The sequence below is a fragment of the Echeneis naucrates genome, chromosome 12 (genome assembly GCF_900963305.1).
Source record: "Echeneis naucrates chromosome 12, fEcheNa1.1, whole genome shotgun sequence".
NCBI classification, from domain to species: domain Eukaryota; kingdom Metazoa; phylum Chordata; class Actinopteri; order Carangiformes; family Echeneidae; genus Echeneis; species Echeneis naucrates.
The window spans coordinates 4,523,308-4,542,348 of NC_042522.1; the positions used below are offsets into that span (position 1 = coordinate 4,523,308).

Below are 19,041 nucleotides of genomic sequence, written 5' to 3' on the forward strand. Positions count from 1 at the left end.
TGTGATCATTCCTGGATAAATAACTCCATAACCATAAAACTTGCAGACATAAAAATCCCACCCACATCCCACACCCCTCTCTGCCTCCCTGTCTCCCCCTGAGCTCAACCCTTGACTGTTTTCACCTCTGAGGAAACACACCTCAACCAAGCTGAGATGAAAGTTTGTAACCAATAACTGTGCTCATCATGTCTTTATTATCTTTCAGAACTTCAAGTGTTGCCTCTACCAACATCCTCATTTTCCCGCCTGCCTCCTCACCCCCACCAGGCCCCTGGTCGATCTGTCTATCTTCCCCTGCACTGACTCCTCATTAACACATGAATGAAGACAGGGAAGGGCCTGCTAAGGCTTGGACGCCAACAGAAGGCAATGGATTTGCAATTCAAACCTCATACTGACCCCTCACACCCCCACCTCATCCTCCCAGCCCTGTATACTGTGACTTGAACTGTCACCACTATGATTGAGGAAGCATGTAAGGAGGGAGAGAAGGATCGAGAGAGACAGATGTGCATTCACACACTTATGCCATGCCTTTGCTCATTTTTATATTGATGGGCACAATTCAAATACATGCAGACATGCACAACACAAAAGTCTGCATGAGAGAGTGTGCTGCATGTATACTTTTCCAATATAATGATTTCCTTTAAATAAAGTCAAGTTCAAGGGGATAGCAGTTCCTAAATGAAGTCACCACCAAATGACATTCTAATTGCAGAAATTTTGGCCATGAAACAAGGGCCTCAGATAATTTTTCTCTGGCCAGGAAGAATAGATGCTCACATTGAACATGTAAGCATCTATTTTGTGCTTACATGTTCAAGTTCTCAAAGTGCTTTCAAATTCTATGAATGTGCTCACAGGTTGTTCATATTGACTGCATTTAATTTCCTTGAAGACACAGCCCAAACTTTAAATTAAAGTGACCAACCAGATGTTTCATGCATTAAAATACAACAAGAATATTTATACGTTTTGGAAAAATTTCAAGTGAACATGACTGTATAAAATAAGACCGACTAACTGTTTCTGATAAATGTATTAATTTATTCATCTTGTTATTTTATACTTTTGCATGTAGTTTTTTCTAAAATATTTTGACCACAATGCAAACGGAATGCAATATGCTAGCAGAACTGTCTTATGATTATGTTGACAGCAGTAAATGGTGAGACCATAACAAATAAAGAAGTGAAAATGATCGATTAAATGACATCATTTTATAATAATATTACTTCAAACATTAGTCTGGCTTTATTCCGTTATCCTCTTTTCAACCAATGAGAAAAAGGCGTTCGTGTATTGCGTCACTTCCGGATATCGACGCAGCTACTTCCTGACAGTGCCGACAATATGGCAGCGCCCATAGCGATTCACCTGGAGTTTGGGTAGGCCAATTAAAAACCCTTTTATCGTAGCTTCTTGTGCTTGTGTGAGCTGTCTCCCAGCCGCTGTGCCGACACGGAACGCTGCTCTACCGATGTAGCCAGGAGTTTGTGACTGAAATATCTGCACCGTGTTTTCGCTTGATCTTCCGAGCCGAGGATGGAGACCGAGGTGCTGCATGTTAGCTACAGAGGAGGAGCAGCTGACCGATTGACTCTTTGCAGCCTGATAAACATTTGCAGACCTTAGACTCTTAAGTTTGGAATCATGAAATGAAGAACAAAACCCTGATTTGACCGTCATTGCCGTGATTGTGCATTACTTTTAGTCTTAAGAGCTGAAAACAGTTAGGTTGAATAATGAGAAACAAAAAACAACAAAATAAATAATAATAATAACTAACAGCCAAACACACTTCCTCACACATGGTTTCACAGTTCAAACTAAACTCTTGCCATGCTATCATTAATTATTTAAAGCACACAAATCGAAAAATTTTTTCCCATTGATTGAAAATTAAAAAAAAAAAATCCAGTGTGTATCATAATTGTTTTCAAATATAAAATTATTGGTAAGTCATTACCAAAAATTCAAGACAGTTAATTCAATGTCATCTGTATAATCATATCACCCAATCTTAGCTGTGCATAGTCAACACATGAAATGAATATTTAATAATCTTAGTCTTTGTAAGAAATTCATTTCACAGAACATGTTTAAAACAGAGTTGGCTTACATTTTGATTTGTAATCTTACTTTGTCCTACTTGTTTCTTCAGCCAGACACACATAACACACAAAACCTTTCTCCTTGTCTGACCACACTGCCCCGGGCTCATAGTTTTGGAAACTATGGTTAAATTAGATTTACATATTCAATCCAACAATCTGTTCAGCCAAATTCAATTTGCATTTGGTGTTAAATACTGCTTCTGTTCTGATGGTAGGCACATAAAGAGACATGAGAAGTTACTTTTTTTATGTGATCTTGCTGCTTTTTGTGAGAGTTGGTTGGCATCAGTATAGAAACAAATATCAGAACACCCAGTGCTGACTTACTCTAATTGTATGTCAAAACAGCCATGTTTATTATATCTTTGACCTTTCGTTGTGTAGTGGAGGAGCAGAACTGCTTTTCAATGGTGTGAAGGAGCATCATGTGACTCTTCCCAGCCACTCAGAGCCTTGTGAGTATCACCTGCCAACTTTCGTCAATGCTTATTTGTGGCCTAATGAGTCTAGTATTTATTCCTTTGTGTAAATATTGTGCTATTGATGTGCATTATATTTATACTTAATTTACATTACATTTTAAAAAGGAACAGACCAGTGCTTCTGCAAACAGGTGACCAATACTGGTCATTGTTTAGTGTGAATGCAGTACCTTTCATTGGCATTAAAACAAAGGGAAAAAAGGAAAACTGTGTAAATTTCCCTGCCTACATATATCATTTCTCTGCCTACATATATCTTTCCATCACTTCGCTACACCCTGCATTTCTTTCATTTACATCTGTGTGGCTGCATGTTCTGCCTTTTTATCCAGTTGTGACGGTATCCCTGGTTGGCCAGCCCAGTGTGTGCTAATACTGACGCATGTAAATGTTTGAAGTGAGGAGGTGAAAGGGGGTTACAGTTTATTTTGCCTCTGTGAGTTGAAAACGAGGGGCTGTGAGGACTCAAGTAATTTTTGTCTCAGACCATTCTCATTGACTCTGGGAACAAGTTAATTTCTCAGTTTATAAAAAAAGTTTTCCACCTCAGGGTCCAAACCGATCAGATTTTATTTTGCCAAGGGATTGAGGCTCCCTCATACATGGGTCACTAACTAAGCGTAGAGGAGGAAAAGCCTCCCTGCAGACTGATTTTATTTCCAAAACCTATAGAATCCGGACCCAGGTCATTGACAAAACAAGCAGAGGTGAAATGTAGACTGTGAATTACAGCTGCCTGGATGTCAAAGTATTCTGTCATTTTACATGTACGTGTGTTTGGGTGTGCATGTGTGGTATAAAAGAGCAAATAAGAGTTTGTAAATAAAATAGATAAGAATAAATGTTTCTTTGGTATTTTACTAAACAAAGGGTGGTCATCCATGGTGCTGATATGTCCCTGACAACAAAAAGACGAAAGTTGACTAGAAAAGGGAATGTCAGCCAGATATGACATTGCTGCACAAGCCAAGAAATATGTGTGTGTGTGTGTGTGTGTTTGCAAGAAGAGTACTAGAAAACCTGCAATTTTGCCATGGAGTGTACCAAGTTAATAATGTAAATGGCACAGGAACACAGAATTCTGATAATACATTTTCCTGGCTGAATCCTGGTTTTGCAATCCTGAAAATGCTGCTTTCCCCTTACACATCATTGTGTGAGCATATGCGTGCGTGCGCGTGTGTGTGTGTGTTCGTTCATATGAGTATTTCAGAGGGGGTGCACTGAAGGCAGATATAATTGGTTCTGAATCCTTCGTATTTCTCTTTGACCCCAGCCAGTGATTGATGACCCTCGACTGAATGACCCCACCCCCACTCTTTCTCTCTCTTCCTTCTTCTTTATCTAACTCTCCCTCTCTCCCTCTCCCATACACACAACAAAACCCCTGTGGTCTAAGGATCACACAGATTTTGCCTCTCGTATCAGCAGAAAGATGGATAGCTCACCCCCCCTCAGAACACCTCCACCCCACCCCCTCACATGACGATCATAATTGCATGAAGACAGAAAAGTAAAAGAAGGCGGAAAAAGCTGCGGGCTCAAAAGGAACGCAGGCATGGTTTTGAATCAGCGTTAAAATGGCGCCATTTCTCTCACCTCCCTCCATTTCTGCTTTTCCACCGAGGCAATGCTGCTACACCAGGATGCATTAAGAGCCTGTGACGCATTTCCCCTTTCTCTTTGCATTGACTTTTACCTTCTACACAGTTCGTTTATAGGGACTGATCAACCACAATATTAAAACCAATTACCTCTTTTGATGTTTTAGCTGATCGATGTACAAACTTGACTTTTTGTTTTTGACCATGGTGATTTAAATTCCCAGACCTTTGTAACCTTTTACAGGGAAAAAACTAAGAGGGCACCGTCAGATGACTGTTTCTTCTATAAAAAATTAAATTATTGAAAGTTTGAATTAGTACTAGCTGTATTTGTGTTTCGAGACAAGGCAAAAGATAGAAGGAGAAACAAAGAGTAGGTTTTGTGAGAGAATGACAGTGTGTGTCGGTGACAGAACAAATGAAAAAGTAAATGGACAAGAGGATGAAAGAGCGAATAAGGGGTAATGGTGGAGAAAAATACCAATAGTCAAAGGCAGAGAGAGAGAAAAGAAAGGAGTCACTGCAAAGAAGGAGTTATGACTACTGTAGTGATTAGTTCTGTTTTTAGCCCTGCAGAGGTGCAGGTCAATATTCACTGCCCAGTAGTGTGTGTGCGCGTGCGGGGAGGTGTTTGTCTCTTTTTATATGGAGGCCTGGAACCATAGAAAACTAGCACTATCATTACACTACTGAGTTGGCCAACAGCACTGCAATTAACTGCGACACCATCCACATAGGCTTGGAGGTGCGTGTGGAAAAGAACATGCTCACACACACACACTCTACAACACACATCATCCATATAGTTTGATGCCCTCATAATCACAGCGACTAGGCAGATGCTGTTAATTTTCGTTTTGTAGACCCAGTCTTAAAGTGACCCACCTACACCCATGTAATTTCATGATCTGAAACTGTGGAAGATGTTTGGGGAACGTTTGGACAGTTGCAGAAACAAGGATGTTTCTGTAATTTTAGATTGAGAGAAAAAGCCTCTGTATAATTAATTTGAAACATAAAGCAAAATCCTATTTAGCACAAAATAATCTTCTTCTGCATTTTCTTTGTGTATTTCTGGTTACATTGAGCCTGTGTACTGTCATTGTGTGATATTAGCGCTGCCTTTGATCCAGCTGAACCCCTGAATCCCTGAGTGGTTCGACGCCTACCTGCTAAAGCCTCACTGCTCTCCCACACCTGGCTTTGGATGCGTCTATGTCGTCCTTTGTACCTTCATCTCTGTTCCAGCTGCTGATGCTCTCTTCGTGCTCTACTATAGTGTATTTTCTCTGTCTCTCCTCTATTTATTCACACTCTCCTTCCACATTTCTGCACTTCATTGGTTTTTTCAGTTCTGTGTAAACTGGTGATGGAGGCTGGTGCTAACCGACCGCGCGCATATGTGTGTGTGTGTGTGTGAGTGAGAGAGCGCTTGAGCTATCGCTGCCAGCGTTGGCAGTTGTCATGCAAGTGTACATTAAGCATACAGTTGTGATCAAACACATGTAGACAAACAGTCAGGAAACGGTGACAAGAAAACATGTGTGTTGTTATTGCATTCAGCTAATGTGTGTCCACATAACAACATAAAAGATATAAGAAACACAGCAATCACTTACATACACATACAAACACTCAAAGGCTTTTGAAATAACTTCAGTCTCATTGTTAATGATACCTATAACTGTAATATATTCATTGTTAGATGTTTAGTGCGGATTTATCCTAAAACCTCTCATTGTCGTTGCCTTTGTGGCTGTCATTCGGCCTGAGTGAGGCTCAACCTATTGTTGAGACAAGGTCAATCTGATTGTTCAAGAGGTCAGACTCATAGAAAATTCAAGCATCCCTGATATTCAAGCACAGGCATTCAATGTGGGACTAACAAAGGAAATAATTTTTCTGAAATAGGATTTTTACTGCTTGTTCCATTAAACCTGCATGGAAAACGTTCGTACAAGACCACAGAGAAATATGATTGTATTTATATCTTTTCAAAGTCTACATGATTTTGGAAAATGCCAGCCTCAATATTTGATTTTTATCCACATTGTAACATTTAAAACCGCATGTCCAGATGTCACTCCTCCCCCAAAGTCCAGTGCACCCCCAAACATACACATACTCTCATAAATATACATGCACACCGACTCACACACACACACACACATGCACACACACTTGCACAGCCTCATCCCGCCTGGCGCTTCTGTCGCGTCACATCGACCAGAGGGCTGGAAACCTGCACCTTGACCCTTAACCCCTAACCTGTGACCTCTGTTGTCTGTCTGTGTATGGCTTTGTGTGTGGATGCGGGTGTGGGGGTGTGTTTGTGTGTATTTTTGTGTGTCTGTGTTTTTAGGGGACATAAAGCAGCTGCTGGTCTGGATCCAACAGAACCTGCTCAAGGAACGGCCTGAACTCTTTGTCCAAGGAGACTCTGTGTGAGTGTGTGTGCACTTGACACACACTTGGTCAGTGTGCAATAATATAATCTCACAGGACATGTTACACATCACTCTGCTGCTGGCACTGTAGAATTTTATAATATTGATTTTAAGACAGCTTTCAGTGTTTTGAACATCTAATAAAACTGAACCAGATTGTGGGTCTTTCTGACAAATTTTCCCTGCAGTTTAAAACTGCTGAAATGTTGGGGGAAAAAAACTGTCTAGCCTGCAGGTTATAAATTTCAGTAAGATGATTACCTGTGTTCAAGGGTGTGTGTGTACACAAGAGTTTGTGGTTTGTATGTACGTGCGTGTGTGTGTGGGTGGGGGTCCATGGCTCACGGCAGTATTATAGGACTGGCTGACTTTTACAGCTGCCTTTGTGCAGGACTATTTATAGCACTACCTAATGAATGGGGAAAAAGCAGAGCTACCTATAAACCTTATAGATTAGATGTGTGTTATTGTGTGTGCTCTCTGTTGGCAGCACACACAGTTTTTGAACAAACCATCATCAAGGTGTTCCCTCATTATCTTTTAAAGGGATCTATGTGTGTTGTGTGTGTTAAGTTTACAATCTTTTGTGTTTTTTCTCAGCACGGTTCTGTTCATGTGTATGTGTTTTGGTTTATGCCGAGACATTTGTTCTCTCAGGGTTCCTCTCACATTGGCCTTTCTCCTTGGCGTCATGAAGTATCTACAAGCTGAAAATAAACCAGTTTGAGCTATATGAGAAGCATCAGTGTCTGTTTCAGGCATAATCTCATCATCATCTGCATCCACTGTACTCTCTGGATTTCAGAACCGAATACAAGCATCTGTTAAAATTGCACCCAAAGGTGTCTGTTGTTACCCTCCCCCATTGTCCTCTCTCGAAGACTGGGGATTTTTTATTTTTTTATTTTTTTATTTTTTTCCACAGCTTCATGTGTATTTATTTTATTTTTTGGCCTCTGTTAATATCCAGAGACAGCTTGTTTTTCCAGGTTTTTCTTACTATTCTTTTCCCTTAACCGCTTACTGAAAGAAAAATCACTATTATGTTCATTCCTTGTTAGCCAGAAAACAATAGTTATTTGTAATTGTCATCGGTAACAGTGTTGCTTTATATATATGTGTGTAAATGGAACACTTTAAATTGCATAAAATTAGCAGCAATGCATGATCTTTTATGAGTTGTAACATTAACATAAGGCCCAGAAAAGCACACATGCAATCATTTGCACTAATACATTTATTAGCATGTAATTACCAGTATTTCTCAAGCATGAAAGCATGTCTATTAATTTTATACTGTGACGTGTTGAAAATTAAAACACTGGATTCAATTTCGTTTTTTTCGTTTGGGGTACAGTTTAATTATAATATGTTTATGCCATATATATGTATTTATTTTTATTCAGTTTTTTTCCCCGCCACATTTAGATATGTTTATCACTTATCTGTTTTTCTACTGCATTAATTTGATTAATGTCAAGCAGTGTTTTAAAAGAAATTATCCCTTTCTTGCAATCTTCCACCCTGAAAAGACAAAACTGTAATTAGTAAGAATTAGGAGGAATTTAATTAGCAGTAGTTGGTATATGGTGCAATTTGGCGAACTGACATTAAGATAAAAAAATGTCATTCTCATGCCAAAGGTTTAAGCTTTTTTTCTATTTCCCCTTTATTGATCATTTAAATGTTGTTAGTTGTTCTTCTTTAACTGCATTTTCTGTCTTTTTGTGTTGTTTTTTTTTTTTTCAAAAACAATTTCAAAATATTTTTTAAGGATTTTTTTATTTTTTTTTTAGTTATCCCGACAAATTTTGTTTTTGTGTTTATTTGTGAGAGCTTTTTGCATTATTTCACAGCTTTTTAAATGAATGTGTCCATATGTTTGAATGTGACGCCTGTGGGAAATGCATTTCACTCAAAACGATGTCTTGCCCCACAGGAGACCTGGGATCTTGGTGCTCATCAATGATGCAGACTGGGAGCTAATGGTGAGCACTGAGAGTACACTTTACAAGTCAGGTGATATGTGTGAGTGAAAAAGTTTGATGCTTATACGGCTTTTAATCTAAATTATCTTACGGAAATCCTAATGCAATGTTCAGTGTTAAGAGCAAATGCATGCAGCAGATCCCCATAACATGTGCCAAGGATTTCTAAAGCAGAATCAGGAGGAGTGCTTGTGTTCACGAAGGTTAGCCTGTTTGAGCACGCGTACTGAGATATCCCATTTTCTCTGACTCAGTTAATGTTTTATATGATGTAGAAGCAGCTGCAAGACAAGTTTGTCCTTGGGGTCTCACACGTGAACACATATTTACATGGACAAACAATGTGAATGTTTCAATTTGAATCCATTGATTCAATTATAGGACTCAACTTAGGATCTAAATGAAGTGAGAAGTTTGCTATTGATTGGACCCCAAAGGGAACACAGGAGTAATATGCATATTTGTATTGGTAAAGACATATACTTCTCCTTTGACACGTACAGATGTTTAAATATTGAAAATGTTGTGTGTTTTCTAAACCTTAGGGGGAGCTGGATTACAAACTACAAGACCAAGACAACATTGTGTTTATTTCTACTCTTCATGGAGGATAGAAAATGAGTCAGGAAGGCAAACATCCTTGACATCTCTGTAACAGCCTTTCATCCGCACTCTTCACTCTTTCCCCCACATCCCAACAACACGTCACCCCATTGGATGCCATGAAACTTGTCAACCTGCACCGTGATGATTGAGGTGATTGATGTTAGTCTGCAGGAAAGAATGGGAGTTTAAAGATGGTTACTGAGAAGAATGTGGAAGCTGTGAGACAGGACCTCTGCAGACCTTTTTGTAAATACCTTTTTTTTTTTTAATCATGCTGGACTGGCTGAGGGCTGTCATATGAAGCTGTGGTTGTACTGCTCAGCTCACAGGTATGAGGGTAAATACCTACAGATGGTGTCTCTGCCTTGATTACTGTGGAATGTCACTTTCAGTGTAACCATCAATTAGAAAATGACCTTATCTTGAGATCTAGTCAATTGAATAGTAAATAAAAGTTAACACTTTACAGCATTCTCTAATTAGCATTTATATACTGCATATAAACATTCAATAAATTGTTCACACTATAACAAAGTTGCATGCAGATTTGATACATTAAGGGTTTCATAATTGATTTATCAACAAGTACTTCTCACATACATATTTTATAGACCACAGCTTTGTTAGCTGTAGGTCTCAGCCATTTAATTCTGTGTTTGTACACCAACTACCACTGATGGAAGCTTCACAGGTGGGGATAAGTAATGAATACATTAATAAACTGTGACCTTGAGTGTCAAGACAGGCGCCTTTAAATAAAATTTATTATTATTATAAACACCTAAAAATATACTTTTTCTTTCATACAGTTGGATTATAGTGTGTTGTGGCAGTGTTTATATGATTCTTATACATTTAAAAAACACTTTATTCCTTTTTTTTTTTAACCCAAGCGTTTTTGACATGTAATTTTGTAAAGTTTAATTGCTTTTGATATTCTTGAAAAAAGATCAAGCGTTTCTTAGTTTGTTTGTATTTATTGACGATTTAGCGTGAATGGCTTTTGCACGACAACTTTTGGAATTCAATTCAATTCAATTGCAATTATGGAAAAATCAACTCAGTTTCTGCTGTCATCAAAATAGATTTCAAAAATGTATTTATAGTAATTATCTATTTATTATTTTATTATTTTATTATTTCACTTGTATAGTTTTAGTTTTAACCACAATCCTGACAAGAAAGACATATATACATATATATATATATATATATATATATATATAGAAGATAATGCAAATACAGCCTGATTCTCATGTTCTCGCTGGTCTAATTTATATTATTCTCTTTGTTAAAAATTTCCTCTGCATGCTATATGTTAAATATCAATGTTAATGTTGATCTAATGTAAAGGTTACTGGTCTCTAAATTCCAGGACAGTTTTATGTATTAATTTAATCTCTGTGAACATTGTCACCACAACTTCCGACTGTAGCTGTACAGACCCCCCCCCCCCCCCCCCCCCCTTGTACCACACACAGAGGCCTGCAGCCACACGTTTTCCTCTCTGAGGGCTTTTGCATCATGCACGCTGCGATAATTCGTGGTAATAGTTTATACCTGATCGATTTAAGCTCAGATCTGTGATCACACTGCAGTTTTAGGCTGATTAGGCGACACTTTGGAGAGATTGTACAGTCCTATAGTCCCACTCAGATGGAATATTCATAAGGGAAGTGTGTGTGTGTGCGCGCGCGCGCGCGTGTGTATGGTGGGTGGGGTGGGGGTGTGGAATACAGGAACACTGCGGGAGGTCGAGGTCTAGCCTCCGGGCTGTCCTCCCCTGAACGCCTGGGGCGACCTAAAACCTTCTCTCGGGTGTGGAGTCCGATTTGCAACGGGAAACTGGCCGATAATGGCCGGTAGAAAGGAAATGCTAATGAAGCTGCGAGGAGGTTGGAGAAGAGAAAGTGGAGCTCTGTGTCAGCCAGTGCAGATCCAGGATACTGTGTGAATGTGGTCAACATTTATCTGTTGGCTCGGTGCCTTTCACCAGCCAACGTGTGATTATTTATTCTAAACATGAAGAACACAATAGACTGTAAAGTTCATGTCAGCTGTTGGCTGTAAGTCCTTCTATATATGTATATTTAACTTCTTCTCTATTGGTGAGGTTTGGATTCCCTTTCAGCTCCCATCGGCATCTTATTTTCTCTCAGTAATGAACAAAGGCGGTTTTCCCCATCAGTCCTGCTGGGTCTGGACTATTACCTGGGCCTGTTGACACTGTCCACATGCTGCACACTGACTGGCTGACTGCTCTACAGGAGACATGGAGACGATGCTGCTGGTGAGAGGATGGACCTGGCAATCACCATCAGATCACACACGTGTACCATCAACAGCCTCAGATGCTCAGGTTACAGCAGTGGGAATAAAAAGAAGAAGCGCCTGTAATCTCCAGTCTGAGGTGAATGGCCATAAAGTCACTAGCAGCCAATAAAAATAAAACACCAGACTATGATTATACATAATAACATCGATTTAGTGTTTCTCTATACATATAGCCTGAAAAGATGGTACTTTTATGAAATTGCTTTATCTATAACATCCTGGAAATATATCCTAGTAAAGTATATTAACCCTAATATATGCTGGGAAATTTTAAAACGTTTCTAACCCGTTTTCATATTTAATTTGGTATTGTTTATTAACTGAAACGACACCTGGCATGCTTCTTATATGTTTTGCCAAATTTGCAGTGCATTGTGTTTTGCTGGTGCACCTATGGGCCCCCATACAAACCTGCAGTGAATCCTGTGCTAAGCCTCAATGTTGGTATGTTATATATGTTGTATAGTTTGACGTTAAAACACTGTAGCTAGAAATGTACAACTCAATCTGAAACCTGAGGTTATTACTGAGCCTTTGTGATGTTACCATGTAAACCTTCTGTTCATTCTATATTATTATTATTATTATTATTATTAGAAAAACACCTGCAGGTGCTTATGGATAACAGGCGGAAAGAACAGCATACATGTGTGAAAAAATATATTCAAATATTAAAACTGTTAAAAAAAGGTTAATTTTGAAGCTACTAATATGCAGTTAAAAAAATAAAAAATAAACGCTAAAAAAATAAACAGTTAACGTGTCCAAAGGTTGTGTATAGTCTACTGAACACGGATGTATTTCTGCGAAAGGCATACATGTAACATGATGCTGTAATCCTCTGGATTTAGGAAAGGTTAGTCTTTACTGTTCAGCAACACACACGCTGACTCTGTGTGTGTGTGTGTGTGTCTGCATTAATTAGTGAGTCTGTAACTGAAAGCACAATTAACACATTTTAAAACGTATTTTAAATGAGCGAACTTCCTTGAGAGCCAAAATATTTTAAATATTTCTGCACTAAACTTAAACGCCGAAAATGTGACGAATAAACAAATTAATAAACAAAATTAAAAAGTCGTTTTTCATTATTTATGATCAAATTTTAATATTAGTCTCAATGTAAATGGAAATTATCAATGAATCCGAATGATTTAAAACCGTAAAATTATTCTAACTATTGGTATTTTAAATAGTGAAGAGGAGAGCGGAGTTAAACAAATCATTGGCCAAAAATTGTTCCACGTGATTTATTAGTAACGCTGTTTGGCTTCGGAATTGTGGCAGCATCCTTCCCAGGGCCTCTGCTGCTCTCTTTGCTTTGCTCTGCTTTGTGTTTTTATGATACTTTAACATCTTTACATTTATTAGTCTGCCTTTGATTTGATTTGGATGTTTAGAAGAAATAAATACAACACGGTTCTTACATTTAAATATCTGTCTGTGGCCCGGTGCCATGCTGCATGAGGCGCTTTGAGTTTTAGTAGTTTAATAATAACCCTAACCCGAATAAACATTTTCTAGCCTATTTTAGCTGTTAATGAACCCTATTTCCACCTTGGTTTAATCTGCCCCCCCCCCCCTTACTCCATGTGGCCTGTCTGCTGGTATGGTCCAGTTTTGTTGTTGTTGTTGTTGTTGTTGTTGTTGTTTTGTTTTTGTTTTTTTGTTTTGTTTTTTTTAACTTGGCTCATCTCTCCACAACATGCATGTGTGCCGCGTGTGATCTTTCATCTTACTGCTTTCTACTGTTTGCCAAACACAGTCGATACATCAATGCTTCCCGTCGATATTTGCCATTTAAAACAAACAGTCTTCATTAGATCTTCGACAAAATGTAAATACCAATCGGGGCGCCCACAGCGCAGACCCCGAAAAACACATTACATGAGGCAGAGTGAGGTTTCCTCCACTTTATTGGCCCAGTCCCGCGTCATAACATGCAAAAACTCTGATGTGCATCTTACCTGAACCGAGACAGATACGACACAAAAGGGGGCCACAGGCCTTCCTATAGCCTCCTTTGCGGCTTGGAGGCCTACAGTCATCATGTGGCGTTTGGCGAAAGGCAGCGGAGATGAATGTGAGTCTGCAGCAACAGATGTCCATACACAATTCTTGGGGTTGAATTTTGAGTTTACTCAAGAATTGCGTTTGGACAATCAGTCGCTGGAGACTCTCGTCTGTATCCTCTGCCAAGACGGAAAGAATAAATGGAAACCACGGTGAAAGCACAGTGGACAGGCCCACGGGTGCACCTGCCTCGGCTGCCTAAATGCCCTTTGACAGTATTGGCTGTGTCTGATGGCCTACTGAAACTGCTTGCCTTTCCTTTTTTTTTTTTTTTTTTGGGGGGGGGGGGTGGGGGGGAGTTGCAACACAGAGCATTATTTTTGACAACCTCGCTGCACAGAATTGCTCTTGGATTCGTTTTTCCTTTTTGAAAAAACCTGCTCTTCTTCCCTGTGCTTTTCCAACCCCGAGCTGCTGCACCAAACCTCCGCACCTTTAAATACAGCATGTGGTGCAACTTTCATCCAAATCCACTTATTAAATGCCAGACAAGTTTTACTGATCGCCATAATATAATTCTCTCTCTCCTTTTTTCCAAACATAAACTGCAATGACTGTGACTTTTCCCAGCCCCCCGTCTCTTCTAGTTTCCATTATCTCTCCACGTTACAACACTGGTTGGTAGTTGTAAAGTTAACACCAGGTCTGTCCACATCTTTCGGGCCTTAAGATGGCTGAATGGCCTTTGCATTCTAAAGTAAAATGTCATCTCTCCTTTGGTTCGCCAGTTTGACTTCTGAAGTGTGTCAGAAGAGAGAAAACAGGTTGGAATCAAAATAGCTCAACTAGACTTTCTTTCATTTTAAAGTCCAAATAGAGAACGCCGGGAAAACGCCATTTCTGCACCTGTGTTTCTGTCATCGATTTAAGGAAACACTGTTCAGTTCTGGAGCCTCAAGAAGCACAAAGCCTTTCCTTCCACTGATGTAAGATTAAAAATAAAACAAAATTGAATAAAAAAAAAATCTCCTATTTGAGGAAAAATACTTGCAGCGTTTATCTTCTTCTCTGTGGTGTTTCATGTCTGATAATAATGATAATGATAATAATAATAATAATGATGATAATAATAATAATAATAATAATAAAGCCCCTTATAGTTCTTAGTTCCTTTAGGTGCGTCCTTGGTTCCTTTCCCACGGTGTGAGTTCTCCGGCTCGGAGCTCTGTCCAAAAGCCCCCCAGCGAGCGGCGGAGGATGGTGACAAAAAGAGGCTGAGGAGCGGCGGAGCGGCGGGCTCCTACTCTCCGGACAGACGCTCCTTCCTTCCTTTGCATCCGTCCTTTACGAGCCTCACGGTCTGCCTGCCTGGATGGCTGACTGACTGACTGGATAGATGCCTCTCTGCTCTCCTGGCTTTTTCTTTGCGCGGCTCCAACAATAAACGGCGCGGCCACGACGCAAGGCGGAGTGAGGAGTGGAGAGGCTCCTCGCTTGGTACTGAATTTGAATAACACCACGGGGTGATAAATGTCCATTGTACTGCTTAAGTAATGAATCTCCGCTGTCCTCTATGTCACACACATACGCTCACACACACACACACACACACACACACACACACACACACACACACACACACACTCACACTCGCCAGCAGCTGCGATGAGAGACCAGCAGCCTCTCTTAAAGACACAACAGCCCTATTTTCTACCCAAAAAGAGATTACAATCCCGACACTGTTTACTCTCTGACTGCACTGCATGACGTTTAGTGTTTCTCTTGTGCCCCCTCTCTTGTGTGAGCAAACTAGTGCAACGCTGTAACCAGGCACTTGGACATAAAGCGGTGCCTTCAGCGCCATGTGCAGCCATTCTGCTGCAGAAAGGGCAGCCTACTGTAGGCCTCTGAGGAAAGTGTTGTCCGAAGTGACAGAAAATGAGACGATTATATGGCGTTTATGTGACACACGATTGATGGGTCGACAGAGACCGTGTTGTCTCCCACTTTGAATAAGATACATCTCGATTTGAAGAACGCATCCCTCACAGAAAGATTCAGTAAACCCTAAAAGAGTGTGCAAAAGTGCAACGAGCCTTTTGTGTTGCACATGTCGCGCGATAAATTCCCATCATTTTGCATTTGTGCAGGTTTTCTTTTATTTCATTTCAAAATGTCAAGGTTAAAGCTTTTAGCCTTTCGGCACATTTGCTGAAATCATGAACACCCTGCCTGATGAGATCAGATTAAGTAAGTATTCCTTACAAACTTTAAAACAGACTAATACAAAATTCCCAAGCGAATTAAACGTTTCACTGTTTAAAAACATTTTTTATTTGTTTGCAAATATAACGGAATTCTAAGCACTTTGAAAAAAAAAATCCAACCAGGGTGACATTTTATTGTGTTCAGGCTTAAAACTGTTTCGTGTGTGCGACCTAATATGCGGTTGTCATTTTTAAACAGGAGATGCGTGCCCCCCCCCCCCCAGTAGAAACACTGGTCGGAGTCAAACCCATCCTCATGTGCATATCAGCACTTGCAGATGCTGCGTTCGCGCTGCAGCTTTTTGATGCTTACAAACACCCCCTCCGCTCTCTCTCGCTGTCTCTCTGCCTCTCGCTCTCACTCTCTCTCTAATAAATCATCCTGACTGATCCCGCCCCAGGCGCAGGGGGTCCTCCTCTTTAAAGCTCAATCCGTTTTTTCCCTTTTCATCCCTCTGAAGAAGCCGAGTTAACCTCTGCTGATCCACAGGACTAGAGCCCCTCAGCCGTAGCCCGCCTCTCATTCATTCAACCAGTCACTCATTCATTGCTCTTTTTTTCTTTTTCTCTTCTTTTTTTTTTTTTTTTGGAGTGCTGAAAAGCATACCCGACCATCTCCACTCCGCTCCCTCTCTCGCTTTGCTTTTTCATACCCTAACTCTTCCAGAGGCGGGAAAACCAGCAAGTCAAGTGGGTCCACTTTCACTCTCACCTTGACATACCTAACTTGAGCTGCTCAGATTTGTATGGATGCAATTTATACAGTGGACAAGCGCAGAAATAGCTTTGTTTGGTTGTTTGTTTGTTTGTTTGTCCCCCAACATGCAGTGTGGTAAAAATCCCAGACATCTCGAACAGAAGTTTGTTCTGTTACTAAACAGCTCAACAAGTGATGCACATTGCATTTACTGACGTACAACTAAGTTTTGAATTTGCGTACGACTCATAAAAAAAAGTATCTGACTCTGCAGTTTTAAAAACCTCATTCCATTTTTACAGAGTAAATAGCAACGTAAAATACTGTAAAAAACTATCGACCAACTTCAGTTGTTGAATTAAGGCCTTTTAGCTCAGTTGCTTTCATGTCGGCTGTTAGTCTTGGTGGTGTATAGTAGGGGTGTTTGTGTGTACACACAGAAACAGTAGGGAACCGCTGCACTCCACACAGGGGCCACTGTGCTTCCCTCCATTCACAAATCAATGTTTAACCCGCTGGCTAAAAGGCCTGGCAGGGGAGAGGGAGGCCCAGTCGGTGGGGTGGGCTATGAAACCATGCCGCTGAGAGATGGAGAGGAGAGAGAGGACAAAGGGAACAGGGGAATCCTTAAAATAAACCTCCTCTGGTGAAGGCATCTCTTCCCTGCTGCTGGGGCACAGCTACAGAGGATGGAGAGCAGAGGAGAGGGTTACAGAGAGAGGCAACTATGTGGCAGGGAATGTCATTGAAATTTATAGTGGGATGTTAAGGAAAGACAGGGCATGGAGTCAAATGGACAAAGAGGTAAATTGAGAGGAGAGATTCTGAACAGGGTCAGTGGACAAACACAATTCCCCTATCCGTGACCTTTCCTGCTAAAGCACTGTATTTTCTGGAACAATCTTTATAAAGGAGCAGTGGTACACTAATTTCATCCAGCAAGCATTAAAGCAGTAGGACCTGCTCCTCTGCACTGGTTGCTTGCAAAATTTAGTGGATCAAAGTGGAGAAATATATGATGTACAACCAGGGGCATTAAAGCAGACAGAAGCAAATGCAGGAGCGAATTACAGAGAGACATAGAAGTTCTTTTCAAGTCTTCAGGCCATGATCCACAGGAGATACACTTTTAGGATTCATTGTAAATTCATTTCTCTGAACATGCTTCTTTTTTTTTTTTCACCTTATATGTGTGTTTCCAAGCTGTGATGTTATGTTTGCGGAGCTTCAGTGGGAAAACAAATCTCATGTTGTCACTTAACTGATATTTGCTCAAAGTGGTAAGACAGTGCTTCACATTTTGTGAAACTACGATGCAAAAAGAAGGGAGTTTTTCTTGGTGTGAGAAAAGTTGTGTACTTAACTATGATGGGAGGCTGGACTGTAAAAAAAAAAAAAAAAACATGTCAAAAAATCATCGGTGATGGACAACTTACAAGAAAGAATTCTTAAAAATATACATTTAGTATGTCCTGCTACTCAGTACACACTCCTCACCCTCTGCCACCGTCACAACCCCCCCCCCCCCCCACGAAAGCATGCTGCTGCCTAAACATCCCCCAGAATTCTTTGACAGTGGCTGCGGTGTTGCTTGGCAACAGGGCGACGGACAGCGTCATCCAGGGAGTAACAGAGAAGATGAGAAGCAGAGAAGTCTCCACTAATCTCACCAGTTGTTAGTGCAAATCAGTGTTTTCAAGACTAAAAGATACAAAAGCAAATCCACCTTTGAAAAAAAAAGTGTGTGATTTAAAATTGCCCTTTTTTTTTGTCACAATAGCTGACATTCCTAAATCTGGCCACTGCAATAGAAATCTATAAACTGACTCTAAGATATAGCAACATAAAGACCCAAAGAGAACATCTCATTATCTAGAGCCCACTTAAAATATCTGCACTGCACAGTCCGGCTCACTGTCATCATAAAACTCATCATCTGCTATGAAGAAAAATCATATACTGGGCAATAAATGCATTTGTTAACTTTGAAATTCAGTATATTGATCAAACCTGAAGTTGAACATTTTAAACATTTTGATGATTATCTGTTTCATATTCATGAGATCAGATAATGAAAATGTACCCGCGTCACTGACCCCATAATCTCATTATTTCAGCCATTTCCAGAGCATTTAGTCTGCGCATCAGTTTCCTTGTGCTGATTAAGTAGTGTCATGTGAAGACTGGACTTAATGTACATAGGTTATTTTTTACTGAAGCAATTCTGTTTAAGTGCTTGACTTAAAAAAAACAAACAAAAAACACACACACACACACACACATACACACCCAGCCCACTGGCCAGGATATCAATTTATCCATATTGCTGTCAGCTGCACCACATCCCCTCCTCAAATCACTGTAATACGAAGCATCTTGTCTGTAAACTTGAGTATTTGATTTCACACAGCTACAGGAAATATCTACACGAGAAACTGCTGCTTGATACAAAGTCAAAACAATCCTTGTGATTTCCAAAT

At 40.1% G+C, this 19,041-nt stretch overlaps 1 protein-coding gene across 1 annotated transcript; it reads left to right on the plus strand.

Moving 5' to 3' along the window:
• Nucleotides 1-1,355: 1,355 nt before the first annotated feature.
• urm1 (ubiquitin related modifier 1) lies at nucleotides 1,356-10,091 on the plus strand. The gene is made up of 5 exons (XM_029516269.1): nucleotides 1,356-1,394; nucleotides 2,508-2,578; nucleotides 6,572-6,653; nucleotides 8,596-8,644; nucleotides 9,190-10,091. Exons 1-5 carry the CDS (start codon nucleotides 1,360-1,362, stop codon nucleotides 9,256-9,258), a joined length of 306 nt encoding a protein of 101 aa, XP_029372129.1. The 5' UTR covers nucleotides 1,356-1,359; the 3' UTR covers nucleotides 9,259-10,091.
• Nucleotides 10,092-19,041: the final 8,950 nt, after the last annotated feature.

Excerpts from the sequence above, each read along its gene's own strand:
- urm1 (XM_029516269.1), top strand. The coding sequence starts at position 1,360 with ATGGCAGCGCCCATAGCGATTCACCTGGAGTTTGG. Across the intron at positions 2,579-6,571 it reads TCCCAGCCACTCAGAGCCTT|GGGACATAAAGCAGCTGCTG; the intron begins GTGAGTATCACC and ends CTGTGTTTTTAG. Across the intron at positions 6,654-8,595 it reads TTTGTCCAAGGAGACTCTGT|GAGACCTGGGATCTTGGTGC; the intron begins GTGAGTGTGTGT and ends CTTGCCCCACAG.